We start from the raw sequence: 18,503 nt of genomic DNA, 5'->3' as shown, positions 1-18,503 counted from the left end.
TTATAACAATCTACCCAATGCTCAATTTATTCAAAATTATCAAATCAAAACTTGGTAATTTATATATATATATATATATATATATATATATATATATATATATACCCGACCGTTGCTGCTACCTTGACGTGGTGGTCGGGCTTGCCTATCGTGATGAATCAACCGAGCTATACTGGCTGGAACAATCGTTCCTCAAGGTCCTACCATGCCAGGCAGGTCGTTTGAAGAGCGGTGAGACTAAAAGCAGCAAACCCAAGGTCCGAAGGCGAAGTCGTACTGCTGACTGTACAGAGGTGTGACAGCAGTAAGGTGTTTCCTTCAGACAACCAGCATGACAGCGATGCTGCCTTCCCACAAGGAGGGGTGGGGTTAGAAAAGGTCGACCCTAAAAATGCACACCTCGCCTTATCCCACGGATATCCGTCTCCGGCGGTAAGGTCCTTTGAAGAACGGAGCTAACACAAAAACTACCCACAAAAAGGTCGTGTGTGACCGACCTCAAGTAGTTGTCCCTTGGGCACTGCGGTCACGCTCTCAGGTCATTAAGACCACTTCTAACCCAATTTCCTTTTCAGATACCTCTAGAAGAACCCTTCCACGGTGTGGGCAACCGGGAAGTGATAACTGCCCTCATACCTCTAACAGCACTCAAGACCACTGTATTCATAATCAATCTCCTTCTTCAATTCCTACTATTCCTTCTACCTTGACTTTCAACACTAAACTTCCTCTTTTGGTTTCCTCCTCAAGTGTTACCATGGCCAACGATTCTAGTGCGCAAAACACTGTCCCAGGTCTACTAAAACCTCGCTCCAAAATACACATTGGAGCCTTCAACGTACGTACCCTATGCCAAATCGGTCAACAGGCCTCCTTAGCTAAAACCCTAGAATCTCGTACCATTGATGTATGCTGTGTCTCCGAAACACGCATACAGGATCCGTGTGGTCATTCACTTGACCTCACCTCGCCAAAATGGACAGCCGACGAAATACACCCTACGTGTATCTGGCGACCCGTTGGCTAGTTCTCGCGGACTTGCAGGTATAGGCATAGCACTAAGTACAAGGGCAGAACAGGCACTACTAGAATGGATCCCCGTTAACAGTCGCCTGTGTGCTGTTCGGCTAAATGGCTCCGTAAGAACTCGGAAGGATTGGGACACACGTCGTTGCCTTTTCGTCGTTTCTGCCTACGCTCCCACTGACTGCAGCCATGATGAAGTGAAAGATGACTTTTACAGAAAGCTCTCTGAGCTTCTTCAAAAAGCTAAGCGCTCAGACATAGTAGTCGTAGCGGGTGACTTTAATGCCCAGGTAGGCAGCTTAAATCAAACAGAAAGATATTTAGGTGGGTGTTTTAGTATTCCGGCTCAACGAACCGATAATGGTGATCGTCTGTTGCAACCATGCTCAGACAATCGTTTATTTTTAGCAAGCACTAATTTTAAGCATAATGAGAGACATAGTCTAACATGGCGACCACCTGCACCAAACCAACGATGGACTCAAATAGACCATATTGTCATCAGTCATCGTTGGAGAGGCTCAATAGAAGATTGTCGCTCGTATTGGAATGCTTGTTTGGACTCTGATCACGCTTTAATACGAGCGCGCATTTGTCTGCGCCTCAATGGACGCAGGAAAAGTACACTAAGAAGACCCATTAGGATTGAACTGGAGGACGAGAAAGCCAAATGCGAATTCCAGAAACAACTGAGTTCACATCTAGGCAGTTCTGTAAACGAGACTGACCCAGATGCTGCTTGGAAAGACACACGAACAGCTGTGGAAACAGCAGTCACATCTATTAGTCATTTAAACCATAGGGCTCCAAAAAACCAGTGGATTTCTTCTAAGTCTATTTCACTGATGGATTCGCGTAAACTCATCCCATCAGGCTCTGAACATGACGAAGAGCGTAAAGAAATTAGATCTAGGTTAACTAAAAGTCTAAGGAACGATCGTGAGCAGTGGTGGGCGACGGAAGTAAAAGAGATGGAAAAGGCGGCGGCTGTAGGCAACACCAGACAACTATTCAGACTAATAAAAGAAACTGGAATTAAGAAGTCAAGTGTAAGTGAGACAATCTCGGAAAAAGACGGAACCCTTATCTGCTCTCAACCCAAACGTTTAGAACGATGGGCGGAACACTTTAAGGAGCAGTTTAGCTGGCCTTCAGCTACTGCACAACTACCCACTATTCCCAGAAAACCTGAATGGAACATTGAAGTAGGCCCCCCGACCCTACTTGAAGTTCAAAAGGCTATAAGTAATCTGAAACGAGGAAGAGCACCTGGTCCAGATGGATTGGCTCCAGAGGTCTTTAAATATGGTGGTCCAGTTTTAGCGATTAGGTTGACTAATATTCTGGCTAAAATCTGGGAGACGGATGTAATCCCATCCGACTGGTCACAATCACTGATTGTCCCAATATATAAGATTTTACAACCTCAAGTGGTGTCCGTCAAGGCTGTCCACTATCCCCGTTTTTGTTTAATTTCATTATAGACCTGTTGCTGGAAATAACACTCTCGTCGACTGAATTTTCAGGAATTGATCTCCTACCAGGGGGACCACTAAGCGACTTAGAATACGCAGATGACATAGTCCTATTTGGTGAAGACGCTGACAAAATGCAGAGTCTTCTGTTGGGACTCAGTAATAATGCCAGGATGTTTGGGATGCGTTTCTCCCCATCCAAATGTAAATTGTCACTCCAGGACTGGCCTGCGTCAACACCCGAACTAAGGATAGGGAGTGAAGTAGTCGAACGCGTCGACAACTTCACTTATCTTGGAAGTCTGATCAGCCCTAATGGATTGGTGTCTGACGAAATCTCTGCACGGATTCAAAAAGCTCGTTTGGCTTTTGCCAACTTACGTCACCTATGGCGAAGACGAGATATCCGCCTATCAATTAAAGGACGAGTATACTGCGCTTCAGTTCGCTCTGTTCTACTTCACGGCTGTGAAACATGGCCATTAAGAGTAGAAGATACTCGTAGGTTACTAGTATTTGACCACAGATGCCTTAGAAATATTGCTCGCATCTGCTGGGATAACCGGGTAAGTAATAGTGAGGTTAGACACAGGGTATTAGGGAATGATGGTAAATCAGTTGATGAGGTGATGAATCTTCATCGACTGAGATGGTTGGGTCACGTGTTACGTATGCCTGAACACCGATTAAAACGACGCTCTATGATGACTAGTATTGGGGATGGTTGGAAGAAAGTTAGGGGCGGCCAAACCAAAACATGGCATCAGTGGTTGAAGTCACTAACTTCTAGTCTGAGCCATGTTAGTAGATGCAGACTACCTTGTTGGGGTCCGCGTGACTATCGTAACCAATGGTTGGAGACTCTGTGTGACATGGCTCAGAATCGATCACAATGGCGTAGGTGTATACACTCTTTATCATCCCTTAAACCTTGAGATTAAAATTGATTCATAACTTTTTTCCTTCCTATACTATATACTTATATACAACCTTTCTTTATATACTACCACCACTAAATTAATTACTTCTATGAATCCGGTGATCTTGTTGTGCTAACGAGGTATGGCAACTTGGACCGATGCATATATGTGCCTGGTCCTACGTTGTGACTGACTGACTGACTGATATATATATATATATATATATATATATATATATATATATAGTATATCTTCCCCTTTTTCTTTCCCTTTATATTACCACTCTTTCTCACCTCAGCTCCAATCTTTGTTCTATCTGCCTTGTCATTTCTGTTACATATCACGTTTAAACCGTCGTGGGTGACTAAACTGTTTCTCTACGTATGCTATCGTCTAACTCGACTTTTGATACAGTTATTTAGAAACAATATAATTCGTCTAAACTTGAATTTTTTTAACTTTGTAGCCTTAATACAGATGTGGTAACACACAGGTTTTGCTGAAACTGAGAGGTATCTCATAAACCCATAATTGATATGCAAGCAAACTACTGGGAATTTATTGTCCATTTATCAATTCCAAATTATACTAAATTGCATCAATCTTGGCATATCATGTAATCGGTGTCTGCTTATACATGCTACATTAAATTGGAGCATCACTATTCACTTATATAGCTTATTAATCATAAATTATGTTCTCAATTGGGTTTGTTGTTATTAACAAGTAAAGGGAAAATATTTTCATCGAAAAAAGATTATATGAATTTTGCAGATCTCGTTCGACTGCTTAAGGTGATTGCGACCGAGTGATCAGTGCTTGCAAGTTTGAATTATTGATGCAATGCCCACTATGAACAGATATCAAAAAGATGGTACTCCTTGTCAACGAAATATGAGTTGTTTTATACGACAAAATAACGCATTCATATACAAAACGTGTACACAAATTAAACAAGAATCATTTAAATTTAAAACGTAACTATTTGAGCTCCCAAGCTTTCAATGATAGTCTAACTAAAATCAGTTCGTGGTATGGAGTCTATGGAAATTCTTATCTTCACGAAACCTTACACTGGTTGTAAGGTACTTCTTTTGTAGGTCATACGCCAACCTGATTAAATTAACTCTTAATTTTCAGACTTAATTCTTACTTGCCCTACCAAAAATTAGATCTTTTAGTGGTATTTGTATACGATCCAACAAATTATAGTTTGGAGTTATTCTGTCAGTTGAGTAGTTTTTAACAAAACACTGTCGAAGGAATTTATATTGCTGTGTGGGTCTTAAATGTGCAAACTGTGTTCGTGGACAAATTACCAATTTTCTTTAGGGTAACTGATAATATCCTGAAGGTCACACTTCGTGCAATAATAGCTAACTTGTGAAGCTTCTTGTAGATCAGTCTATTTTTGACCACTACAAACAAGTGGGACCCTCTATGCTAACTGATATTCTTTTATTGCGACATGGCTTATCTAACAAAGCATTGCTCTGACAGAAACATTGAGTGCTAAGATCCTTCAGGAAGTCATATTAAAGTCATGCACTTCGTTTCTTTTTAAGAGCGTTATCAACATTCAGGTTAAATAAGTAGTTTTTTTTATTCCTTTTCAATATCTATCACCAAGTTTTTTTTACAGTGGATTTCTTGAAGCCTGTTTTGTCACACTATTTGTGTTATAACTAATTATAAAAACTCGTATTCTCTTCACAACTCAAATAAATGTTATATTTCGAGCGATATGATGTGAAGTTTTCTCCCCATTAATATCACTCTTGACATTATGACGCTCTAACCGATGAATTTGTCGGTCTAACTCGAACTATTTGATGCCTGTACATCAGTTCTTGTTGTTAATTTCGTGTCTAGTTTACAAATTATTGACGCTTCAAGATAATTAGTTAGTATTAACTTACACATATCGTACCTAAAACAAGTAACTCATACAATTGTATTTAGAAAAATGAAGCATCCTTCATTGACATTGGGAAACTAAAGGTTAAGACCATTGTAGAAAAACACTTTAGATAAGTTTCTTCGACGTACACAATTCAGCCTTGTTTGTATTTATTTGTTATGAAACTGTCACTAAAATGGCGATTAAAGTTATTGTCATTATCATTCAATATATGATTTCGATATACATGTATGTTTATTTTTTATAAGTGTATTGATTGTTTAAATGGTGTAAAAACTCTTTAGACTCACAGTTGTGATGTAAACAGTTTTAAGTGAATGGGCTACTAATATTTGCATTGATAGCGTCATTTATAGAACTTTTTAATATTTGTAATCTGCTAACTCTATAGTCAAGTACTTTAAACCACTTAAGAAAGTTTTTTAGATCATACTATATGCGTATTCCGAAATCTTTGATACTTGGTGATTTCACATATATCTAGATGTATGCTTTGATTTAGCATGAATATTTATTATTTTTTTTATTTATTTATTTGAACATAAATATTGGTACAAAGGGGCATCAGATATATATGCGCCACACAAAAAATGTCATTTCACTTTAATCGTGTGAGGGCTATGATACTGCCCGGGTACCTAGACCGAAGCAGGTGGTTTTCTAAGGGGGCCACACCCGAGCCCCTGACCTAGAGGTCTGACCCACGAGGTAGTGGAGTAACTCCAGGAGATGCAGTCTCATGGCCGCCAGTGACCAACAATTTTACACGCCATTTTATCCCTCAGGGTACTAGAGAATACGTACACCATTTGTTTGGAATCAGGGTTTTACAACTCCTCAAGGTGGATCCTCCATATCCACCAACCCGGTCAAAGCACCGGACATTCGCTTTTCGTTCTCTCGATTCCGTAAACAACACCCCTGATGCGAGAAGGCAGTGAGTAGAACTTTCTTTTTACGCGTGGCCGTGTGAGAGCATTTCAAAAGAGAGTGCAGGCATTCCTAACTCTCGGCCGTACCAGGGCATTCGAGGGCAAAGAATTTCATGTATATACTCAGTATGATTTGTCTTTTTTACTATAATCAATATACTATCAACAAAACCTACGCTTTGATTATTTGTTTATGAATATGTCTATCGATATAATCCAAGAATTTCTCTCCTTTATGCATAGAATTATGTATCGTCTTGTAAACTCGATACCTTATTTTGTTTTCAAGGGAAATATACTACCAAGCATTAAAGTGTACCATTTCCTGTTTATTGGTGGTTATTTAAGAAAGAGCAAAGTTAATTGATATCAATCATAGGTAATTAGCGATTGACTATTTACTCAATTATTGTAAAATTTTTGCTTTAATAGATTGAGCGGGCAAATCAACACGTGCCACCAATCAATGAAATCATTCACTGTTGAACCGAGTTGTGTAGGTGGGCGCAAACTACCTGGTTAGTGTCCTCTCGATTTTCACAGCCAATAGTTAAAGACTTCGGGTGATATGACTTAGAATCGTTTTCAATGGCGCAAGTGCATTTACTCTTATATTTTATCCTTAAGTTTCCAAATTATCCCATAATTTTTCATTCCACTAATCCATGCTTTCTTTTCGAATCATATCTTTTTTGCGTCATTTTTCTGCTACCGCTAATACCGTTGCTACTTATACTACTCTGGCATCTTATTTTACTGATGTGGTGTGGTATCCTGAGTCGATACACATATATGTCGGAATGTCTACATTGCATTTGACCGACTGTTTGCTATGGTGAAATATTTCGTTTATATTCAAAATTCCAATATACTGAACTTGATTACCAATTATATAATAACTATTTGATTAAAGTTGGATGAATCATGGTTTTTTGAATATGAGATCACTGTATTAAATAATATTAATAACGAACTTTTGTTCAAATCACTGCTTTAAGAGGTTCGATCTCATTTAATCTGGTGTTGGGTATTACGTGAGATGTCTCAACACTGCTTAGTTATACCAACAACCGTAAAATGATGACATGCACGCATTGCTGTGAAAAATCAGTTTCATGTTTGTTCATCAATATATATATGACCGTGGCACCGGTTTGAACCCGGTCGCTATTACAAAATCTAATTTCAAGGCTTTCTTTTATCAATATCTAGTCTTTCAACATTTATAGTCAGTTCACATTATTATTTATTTATTTGTTATAAGAACTAAACCAATCAATAATTAGTTGTAAACAGTAGACTGAAAGAAAAAAACCCAGAAAACATCATGAAGTCTTAAAATAAGTCTTATTAACAATGTGACACAGTATCCCTAGATTATCTAGATATTTCAAGTAAATTTAACTGATCTATCAAAAAGGCATTGATTTTCGCTCTTCAATGAATTGTAAACTAATTTTTGTCATAGTACACCAACCATTTGATTATTTATTGACCCTTTAATACTAATTTAATAATTCACTGATTTTACACTCTTTTTCAATCTGATCAAGCATGAATTCAAATTAGTTATCAGACATTAGTTTACGTTTATTGACTGTAGAGGATACAACTTTTCCGAAAATTATTTATCCTGTCAAATGTAATTAGTTTTTACTGAACTATGTCATTTATGTGTTAGAAGTCTAGTAACGAACCTTTGTTGGTATAATTTAATCAGAATGTTTTTAATTCATGTTTATGTGTAGATATAGTAGAGGTGGACGTTGACCATGTGAGATGATATTAAATCATCTTGCGTCGATTTGACTTTTAGTACTTTAATGATTAATTTCATATGATACAATTACTAAATAAAGGCATAGTATAAAACCTGATGGAAGAGGTTTCTTAGTGTTTTTTTTTACAATTGGAATTTATTTACTTTTAAACGGTTCTTGGATTGTAGACTATGTTCTAATTTTTCTAAGTTGAAATTAGAATATGCCGATTTTTTTGTTATTTTAAAAGTGTTTCATTCAAGATGACAAATGTGAACCATTGGATTCCAACTTAGCTGTTTAAAGAAAATGAGTATATTCCTCTTAATATTCGAAACTGTTAGCTTCATTCCATAATATGGTCTTCAGTTACCCATTGCTAATAATTTCCAAACCATAATGAAACAACTTTTCAGTGTACTGTAATTATTAGTTGTTGTCAATACATGATATAATCTATCCACTTAATTGGATGATTCTCAGAACAATCTCATTTTATTCTTGTTTTGTTATTTGACATTGGAACTGTAGTAACGCGTAAGATTTTACATAAATCTATTCGTTAAACTGTACATTAACTTAATCTAATTGAACAACTAAAAAATAAAACATAATCGCATCAGTGATCGTTTATTTTAAATTAAACTAGTGTGTTTAAATAAACTGGGAGGCTGTATTCTGGATTGAAATTTTCTCACCGAATTTAATCCAATTATTGTTACTTTTTATGCTTTCACTAAATGATTAACACTTTCATAAACATAAGAAAGATTGATTCAGCGAGGAGTTCTGTTTTTGGAGAATTCATTTTTAAAGCTGTACAATCGCAAATATATATATATATATATATATATATATATATATATATAGACACCAACCCGTTAGGGCTGATCAGACTTCCAAGATAAGGGATGTTGTCGACGCGTTCGACTACTTCACTCTCTATCTTTAGTTTAGGTGTTGACGCAAACCAGTCCTGGAGTAACAATTTGCATTTTGAGGGCAAGAAATACATCCCAAACATCCTGGTATTGTTGCTCAGTACTACCAAAACACCCTGTATTTTATTACCATCTTCGCCAAACAAGACTATGTCATCTGCGTATTCCAAGTCGGTAAGTGGACCACCTAGAAGGAGATCGATGCCCAAAAATTCAGTCGATGAGAACGTTTTTTCTAACAGTAGGTTTATGATGAAATTTAAAAAGATGGAGATAGTGGACAGCCTTGTTGGACACCACTTGAGGTTGTAAAATCATATGACAGTTCGCCATAAGCTCTCACTCGACTGGTAGTGTTCGAGTAAAGAGCCTTCACAAGGTTTATGTACTTCTGAGGTACACCTTTCAATGATAGACACTGCCACAGAACCTCTCGGTCTACAGAATCAAATGCTGCTTTTAAGTCAAGAAAAACTATCACTGTCTGACGCCGAAAAGCATACCTGTGTTCTAAAACCCGACGAATGGTGAATATGTGATCGATACAGCCACGACCAGGTCTGAAACCAGTCTGATTTTCTCGTGATTGGAGTTCACGAGTCTTAGTTAGGCATCCGATAATTATTGAGGTCAGTATTTTAGATACTATCACGTAGAAGTTTTAAGAAATTTTATTTTTATTATATGTTACCCTGATATTACTTAGTGATTCAATATTGACATATAAGGTGGGTTCATTAAACATGCAATACTATTCTCTATAACTAATGAAAATTATGAATTGTTAATAACTCAGTTAATTACTTATTTATCTTTGATTTGCGAACATTGACGTCTATTAAATTCCATCCGATCGTTTTCCATCCTCAACATTTTACTGCACAATTAATGAATATGGAAGAAATGTGATCAGTCCTATTCCATTACTTTTCTTTCTCTGACTTAAACAAATCCACATGAAGGTTTGTTTTTTTAAAAAGTAAATATTTCCATTTTCTTTTATAGAAACCAAGCAAACTGTAAAACAGTCAGTAGAAAAAACACTTAGTGAAGAAAACAGTGATGAATTTTATGACGCCATGTCTAATTTGGATATGACTGAACAACGACATAATGATTCACTTGTTTCGACAAATAATCAACCTATGGTACAAATGCCTAGAACATTACATTATAACTCATCATCATTGCCTAATAGTGATATAACTCAAGTGTCATCAGCAAGCTTAAGAAGTTTAGTGAATGTTGAAGAAACATCAGTTTCAGGCAGTGATTTAGAACTACCGAATGGTTACACCAACAGAACTAATGTTTTTACATCTATGCCGGTAAGTTAAGGCGTATTTTAGCAAGGTATTTTTTCAAAATGGGCGAGACTATAACAAACCAGTCAATTCAAGTGTAAACCGTCAAGCATGACAACCCAATATGGGACCCAGGAGACCACGAGACCAAGTTATTCACATTCAAATCCTTCCTACACCTCCTAATAACTCTTTTATCTCCACGACTAACCCTTCTTACGTCCCTGTATCACCTCACACCGCTAGGGTAAATGATTCGAGTACGCGGAACGTTAATCCCAGTCTCCTGAATACACGCTCTAAACTACATTTAGGAGCTTTTTACGTCCGAACATCGTGCCAAATAGGACAACAGACTTCCTTAGCTAGGACTTTAGAATCTCGTCCCATCGATTTGTGCTGCGTCTCCGAAACGCGCATACAGTATCCGAGTAGCGTCATTCATTTGACCTCACCATGTCAAATGAAAGAACTATCTCGATTCACACTTCGTGTATCTGGAAGCCATGATGCTGCTTCCCATGGCCTCTCTCGCGTAGGTCCTAGGGCAGAACTAGCTCTTTTAGACTGGATCCCAGTAGACAGTCGTCTGTGCGCTGTCCGACTAAACGGGACAGTAAGGACTCAGAAAGATAGGGACACTCTTCGTTGCCTTTTCTTCGTCTCTTCCTACTCTCCCACTGATTGCAGCCCAGGTGAGGTAAAAGATGAGTTTTATAGAAAGCTTTCCGACCTTCTCCGAAAAGCTGGGCGTTCTGATGTGGTAATAGTGGCTGATGGCTTAAATGCTCAAGTAGGTAAACTAAGCTAAAGGGAAAGACACGTAGGTGGATCTTATGGTGTGGTGGCTGAAAGAAGAGATAATGGCGACCGTCTGTTGTAGCAATGCTTAGATAATGATGAAGTAGTGAAAGTTCATCAGTTGAGATGGCTTGGACACGTGTTATGTATGCCCAACCACCGACTACCCCGACGTGAGATGCTTTATGATGTAGGAGTAGGTCGTATTAAATCTAGGGTTGGCCAGACCAAAACGTGGCACAAATCCATGAAGTCACTGACAAGTGGAGTGAGCCATGTTGGTAGGTGTAGACTACCTGGTTGGGATCCGCGTGATGATAGCAGTCGATGGTTGAGACCTTGAATGATATGACTCAAAATCGTTTGCAATGGCGAAGCTGCATCCACTGTTTGTGTTGTGCCAAATTCTAATCTCCTGAATTCTTCATGTCCTTATCTTTTTCTCTTTCCAAATTTATTTCACTCGATCATAATTCTTGAGTAACGTCTTCAAACCCTAATCTTTCCGACTACTGCCTATACTCTTACTACTTCTACCACTATGGGATTTGAATCGACAATTGTATTTCTGTGATAATGTGGTATGGTAACTCGAACTGATGTACGTACTTACGTACGTACAAAGTTCTACGTTGTGACTGACTGATTGACTCACTGAATTAAGACTAAGATAGTCAAGAAAATGCCATACAATAGCATAAGTACAATGGACTTACCAAAATTATAGATACAAATTTAATTATAATCCCATTTAAACCTAAAGTGAATCCAATCTACACATGAATGAAGAGATTGAGACTTATATGGTTGCGTGCAAGTTGTGACAAAGAATTATTATCACAAAAGAATTAAATCCAAGATTTGTTTCTCCTTCCCCGCTCTCTCTCTCACATAAACTATAATCCACTAAAGTTCCCAACCACTTATTCAGACTGCTTATTACAACCCTATGCTTGTCATTTACATCAATAAATGGTCAGTAAATTCATGATTTATTTATAATGCATTCAGTTCTTCATGAGCTTTATAGGTTCCACTATGTCAAATATAACCAAGCTTTTAAAAAAGTTCCTTTTCTGATATGTTTTTTGATTGCCAAGTTTAATTTAATTACATTTGCTCTTAGTGAAATGTAAAACTTACCTTTGGTAGTCAGGACTAACTTGATAGATGTAAAATCTATGTTTATGTTGATCTTTATTGATTGACAGTATTGAAATATGCCATACAAAATCTGAAGCAAATAAACACAATCAAAACGCCTAAAGCAACCCAATGCTAAAGGTTTTTCTTATTCAAAAAGCTCAGAGCTAAGTGATCCCCAAATTATTGTGGATGAGTCGAGAAAGCATCGAACAAAATTGTGTTATACCAATCATTGTAGCCAGACAACTGTGACTACGTTGCGATCTCAATTAAACTACATTTTTTATACAAGTGGTTTTCCTCTCTAATATTCACAGCTATTTATGTCATCGTTTTACTTTTTTTCCCCAACCCAACAGTCTGATGGATATCCAAACACGTATAACAAAAATTCTACTACTGACCAGCATAATAACACATTGAAATATGGACAAGTTCGTAAACGTCGAAATGCCATACCTGTTTCACCAAAAATTGCGCTAAATTTATGGGGTATAATTAAAAATGCTATCGGTAAAGATCTTGCGAAAATTCCCATTCCTGTGAGCGTTTGTATTTTGTGTCATTTATATTCTGCTTAATAATGTCATAATTAAAGTACCTCTTTTGTTACGTATAATTAATTAAAAGAATTCAGGAGCAACGTAGTCGAATAGCTATACGAAATAAGCCTATGTATTGTTAAATACTTCTATCTCCTTATAAACTGAGGTTCAACAAATTAATTTGATAAAGCACACATGGCTTTGTTACATCCAGTTAGAATTAGGTCAGGGTCAAGGTCGACTATCAAAATATTTCAGACTGTCCTGTAATCCTTCATTAATGTACTTTTTACTTCACTTGATCCGTTAGTTACAACTTAATTCTCACTATTTTCTCACCACTTATGTTTGTGAAATATGAACTATTCACACTTTGAATACACTGGTACTTGAAATTTTGTATCTTTAATTACTTAAGTACACAGAGAAACTCAGTAAATTAATGTGACAAATAGTTTAAGTACTAATTCTGAGACTAAACTTATACAAATAATCGAAATGGGGTTTTTGTGGATATTGTAGTAATTTTTCATAGTTGGATTCATGAGTCGATTAAGGTTAGACCATCATGGAAAACCGGGAAGCTGTTTGTTAAAAACTGGGAAACCTTGTAGAGAACTTGACGGAAATGAAAACAAATAATGAAGTTGAGGAAGTTATCGCAGTTTTTTATTTGAATAAATATTGTAGTAATGTTTTGATAATCCACTTAGTTTTAATGTGAATTGGAAAATATTAATGTTTTGATCAATCTATAGCTCATGTGGTTGGAACAAATTAACTTCGTATCAAATTACTCATCCTTCAATGTTAGATATATATATATATTCTGAATTAAACATTTAGAGAGATTCCTATTCAAAGTCTTACACAATCTTACTGTTTCAGGTAAATTTTAACGAACCTTTGTCATTCCTTCAACGAGCTGTTGAGGATTTCACATATTCCCATCTATTAGATTATGCTTCACAGACAAGAGATCCAGTGGAACAAATGGCTTATGTTGTAGCATTTTCAGTTAGTTGTTATAGTTCAACTGCTTACCGTGTAGGAAAACCATTTAATTCATTGCTCGGCGAAACTTATGAATGTGATCGTACAGATGATATGGGTTGGCGTTGTATTTCAGAACAGGTATGAAAATGCATTTTGTTTTTATCCGCTTGCATATGCATAAATGTATATTCCTCAAATTAGGGATAATATCCAGTCAAATTTATATGTAGTGTAGTATTTTTTTTTATGTGACTCCAATACTTTTCTTACATGTCCATCTTGAAGCCTACTTTTTTCAGTATATGGCGTAGCGATTACCAAATTTTCTATATTCGATTATCATCATGAGAATCTGTCGTTAATTAATGTTAAACAATGCAGGATTGTTCTTTATCCATCTACATTTAAATCTTTATCATTGTCAATTTATTTTTTTGGTACAATTTCTTTTTTTTTTTGTGTGAAACTAGGTTATTCGGGTCTCTCATTTACTCTTGGCATTATTCGTCCTTTTCGGTGAATCAAATTTAATATTGATTCCAAATCATTCGTATGCTAGGTCTGATAATCTTACTACTTATATTGGGATTGATTATCTATCATGGTTACATTAAATTTCATTGACTATTTCTGTAATGCCTCAAGATCTTAGCCCTAGTTTCTTCTATAGGCATTTCGACTTTCGCGTTATATTTTTCAGCCTTCTCAAATCGTAGCGGTGTTTACCTTTGAATTTTTATTATTGCTTCAAAAATCGTAACATATTACATTGGTTATTGTAAACATATAATAACGCGTGTGATGACTTCTTGCAAACCGACTTTTTGTATAGAATATGACTTTGTAAATACGAGGTCTAATGCTTCATTTTAAAGAAATTCTCATTTTTGAAGCATGATAATACTGTTAAACTGTCTGCAAAGTCTAATCGGTTGTAGTCCTGAATATCATCAAATAAAGTTTACCAACCCTTACTAAAAGTTTCATATCCGTCAAATAAGTTAATGTCATCAGTATTTCAGTGAATAGGATGTTGTAGGTTTGAAGCCAAAAGTATTGAGTTTAAGTATTTATGTGAACATTACCACTGGTACAGTTAAATCCAGCTGAGAAGTCCTAAATAGAAACGCGCCTCCTGAATCCTACTGTTAACCATATAACAAATATCCTTCTAAACCTAATATTATGTAATATAAACCGGTTTTTTTCAGGCAACTAAAATATACTTAGATGGATAGTAAAAGCATATGTTGGATACTGAAAAGCTGCTATTTTTGTCTCTGCTATTATTACTGTTACCATCTTTTACCATTAAACAAAAATGGCAAATTAACTTTTCATTAATTAATTCACATTCATCAATCTCTCCCACTTTCTTCACCACCCCCCACACGTGAAATTTAAATTATGTGGATGTATGCATTTACCAAATAATGTCTAGTATTTTTCATATATATTTAGTTTATTGTTTTCAAAATTTACCATTTTTGTTATAACATAATAAAACAATAATTGAAGTCAGTGTTCATGTTTGTTTGTGTGTGTATACGCATATGCACATGTGTTGCCGACACAATCGTTGTTGTTATTCTTGTTGTTGCTGCTCCCGCTGTAATTATGCCTTGTCGACGCCTTATTTTGGCGTGGTTCTTTGTTTACTTGAAACATACAAAACTACTCATTATTTATTTAAAACCTTTTAATAAAATACATTCTTTCTGTACAATTTACTTTATTGATGAAGTTTGCAGTGGTTATGAGTTTTAATCGATATTTTTCTTAGAAAAAAATGTTTTCTTTCGTAAGTATTATTTTGTTTAACAATAATCATCAAGTATGTACTAGCGTATTTAAGATTTCAGATTCATTATCTCTAATGGTTTATAAAATAATGGAGTATATTTTTAATTCATTATACAAATACTGAAAATGTGTTACGCTTTCTGAGCTGAATAGTTTACTTGTGAATCTGTCATTATCATTTTGGACAACATCATCAGCACAAATCCCAAAGAGAAGTGAACTATTAGAATTACTACACAGCTCATTCCATCAACCTGAATGGAATTTGGTTGGTTGGTTGTTGTTGTGTAGATTAGACAATAAGTGTCAGTTGCATCGTCGGCCAATTTGACAATCATTATGTTAGGATATTTACAAGAATATCCCAAAAATTATCTCGAATGCAAAATGGTATGTTTTCAGACTCTTCACATAATTCGCATGTTATTTCCTATTGGCCATTATTTACAGTGTCCTAACTATGACTTTCATGTATCGTTTCCCTATTGGTCAATTTTGAGTCGTCCTAATTATAACCTTTACGTGTCCTTCCTTTCCATTGGTTACTGATAATAGTCATCGTAACTGTATAAATATGCCTTGTCTGTAAACCATTTTTGTTCTGCTGCTGACCCCATAAACAATTCTTATTTAACGGCTGTGTTCTGATTTATTGGAGTTGGGGAACAGTATTGGGGTCGAACTAGGATATCTGAATTCGGTCAATCGGTAGAATTGCGTGTAGTCCTATCGCAATACCCTATATATATTCACGTTATAACACATTATCATAATATTGTTCTAACGGTTTTAATCACTTGATTTTCTACTTTTATTTGATTGACGTAATTAATTCCGAAGTACTTTATTCAGTTTAAGGATGATTGTAGTAATAACATTGGTAGACTGCATACAGCAACTTTTGTTCATAAACTTGTACTCCTCTTAGTACTGGACTTAAAGTATCCTATACATTCCTTGTCTGTCTGTTTTCTAGTGTACGTTTTGCCAAACTAATTTTCTTAGACACTTTAGTTTCATAATAATCCGTTTTTTTAAAACTTGATTCTCTCATCAGGTTGTTTGTCCGTTTATTTTTTGTTTTGATTCATTTAAGGTTAGTCATCATCCACCTGGTTGCAGTCAGTATTGTGAATCATTACGACATAAATGGAAAGTTTGGCAAGATTATTTTTTGTCAACAAAATTTCGTGGCAAATATTTATCTATCAGTCCTAAAGGTAATTTTTACATTTCTGTATTTTCTTATTTATATTTTATACTGATAAACTTATTGGTAATTGTTCATTAACATAATGGTTTCCTGCAGTTTTTCTTTTTTGACAAGTCTTCAATAATACATAGTTTTCGGGAGAAACAGTTTTTAGAATGTCGATTTCTAATCGGTTATTTCATGTTGTCAACTGTCAGTTTTAACTATTTCACAGATCACATCTAAAAACTGTTCAGTTTCATTGATAGCTTTTTTTGTCAACAATCACAGACCTCCTGGATCCATGTTGTATACTTACTGTCTACAAGCTGGACAGAAAGCATATACCAGTTTTAAATTCTTAGATTGTGCTAGGCTTACTTTGAATAAATAGTATTTCTAGATCTTACACAGCGTATTTAGAAAAAATGTCTTACTCAAAAACTTTGGCTTGATCATTGTGGGATATATATTAACAAGAATGGTTGATGTATGTTTGTGTAAAAAGTACGAATACTGTTTTCAGAATGATATTAGTAATGCTAGTTGGTACCTAATATTAATATTAGATATGAGTCTCTTCATATTTTTCACTTGTCATACGTCTTTTAGTCATTGTAAGTGTTTCACCATTAGTCGTTGAATGAATATTAGATATCCTTTCCTCCTCAGTAAACATATACAGATAAAAAGTGATTCTTACTAGGCATTCAGTATTTCTGCAATAATTTCATTGTTTACTTTTTTCATCCCGCATATTTGATTTCTCTGCATTTGCTTTTCGGATGTTAACAATTTAAACTCACTACAAACACCCATAACGTATGTAGAGGGAACAGGTAAATAAAAAATCACGTACTTAGTTTTTTTTCTCGTCTCTTTTTCCTCGTTGTCATTATATATTTTTAGTGTATGCACTTTCAATCTGTTTGTATAGTTGTGCATGCACCGTATATTTTGTGTTTTGTTCATTCGCAAGCAATTGTTTACTCACCAATACTTTTAGAATTCAATGATATTGATTGTGTGCTCTTCAAACTTAGGTATGATTTCGATAGACTGGTCAAACTCTTAACTGAGATCCTTGTTTTTTTCGGGCGGTAGAGTTGATGTTCCCGAACCTCTAATATGACGAGACAGAATAAACCCTAACAGTCGGATCTTGGTTTACTGGAGAGTGAACGATTTACGAACCTTCCATTCTTCAATCGTTTGTAACATTTTATTGTGTTATTTTCTTGTTATTAATTTATGTATAAGCATGTTATTTAGTGAGATATTGAATTTCTACTTTTCTGATTAGTGGTCTTGTCTTTGATCTAAGTTTATTTGCGAGGTTTGTGTCAATATTCAGTCTCATTAACAGCCATTACTCAGTCTCATTGTATCATTACACCATGTTATCTACCGGTATGCATTATTTTTCAAATCTAGTTCACAACATGGAGTTTATCCGGAAAGCGATACGACTGAACACAAAATCATGCAGTAATTCCAGTTTTCAAGTCAAAATCCTACTACTTTGTAAATGTGTTTAGCTACGGTTAATGTTATTCGTACTTAATCGATAACGCTACCTTTTTGAATGATGACTTGAAATATTAGGAAAAAATTAACTTGACATGTATCACACTTTTGTATGATCTAGGAGATCTTGTTACTGTTGAAAACACATTCCTTACTTTATGGGAATAGATATTCCGTGAATGATATTTTGAAAAAGCCTAAATAAATGTCATTT

The 18,503-nt window shown here is 35.6% G+C and overlaps 1 protein-coding gene across 1 annotated transcript in view; it reads left to right on the top strand.

The window, feature by feature from the left end:
- Positions 1 to 18,503, top strand: part of Smp_128150 (putative oxysterol-binding protein 1) — a gene marked incomplete at both ends in the record, with an annotated part of 46,919 nt that overhangs the window by 12,765 nt on the left and 15,651 nt on the right. The window contains 4 exons of the mRNA XM_018796252.1: positions 9,981 to 10,303; positions 12,586 to 12,768; positions 13,660 to 13,905; positions 16,667 to 16,790. Of these exons, the coding sequence (XP_018650484.1) occupies positions 9,981 to 10,303; positions 12,586 to 12,768; positions 13,660 to 13,905; positions 16,667 to 16,790 (876 nt within the window). The remainder of the gene's footprint in view (positions 1 to 9,980; positions 10,304 to 12,585; positions 12,769 to 13,659; positions 13,906 to 16,666; positions 16,791 to 18,503) is intronic.

Source organism: Schistosoma mansoni, chromosome 2 (assembly GCF_000237925.1).
Source record: "Schistosoma mansoni strain Puerto Rico chromosome 2, complete genome".
Lineage (NCBI taxonomy): Eukaryota > Metazoa > Platyhelminthes > Trematoda > Strigeidida > Schistosomatidae > Schistosoma > Schistosoma mansoni.
The sequence above is the reverse complement of the archived record's forward strand: the minus strand, read 5'-3'. Positions and strand labels throughout refer to the sequence as shown.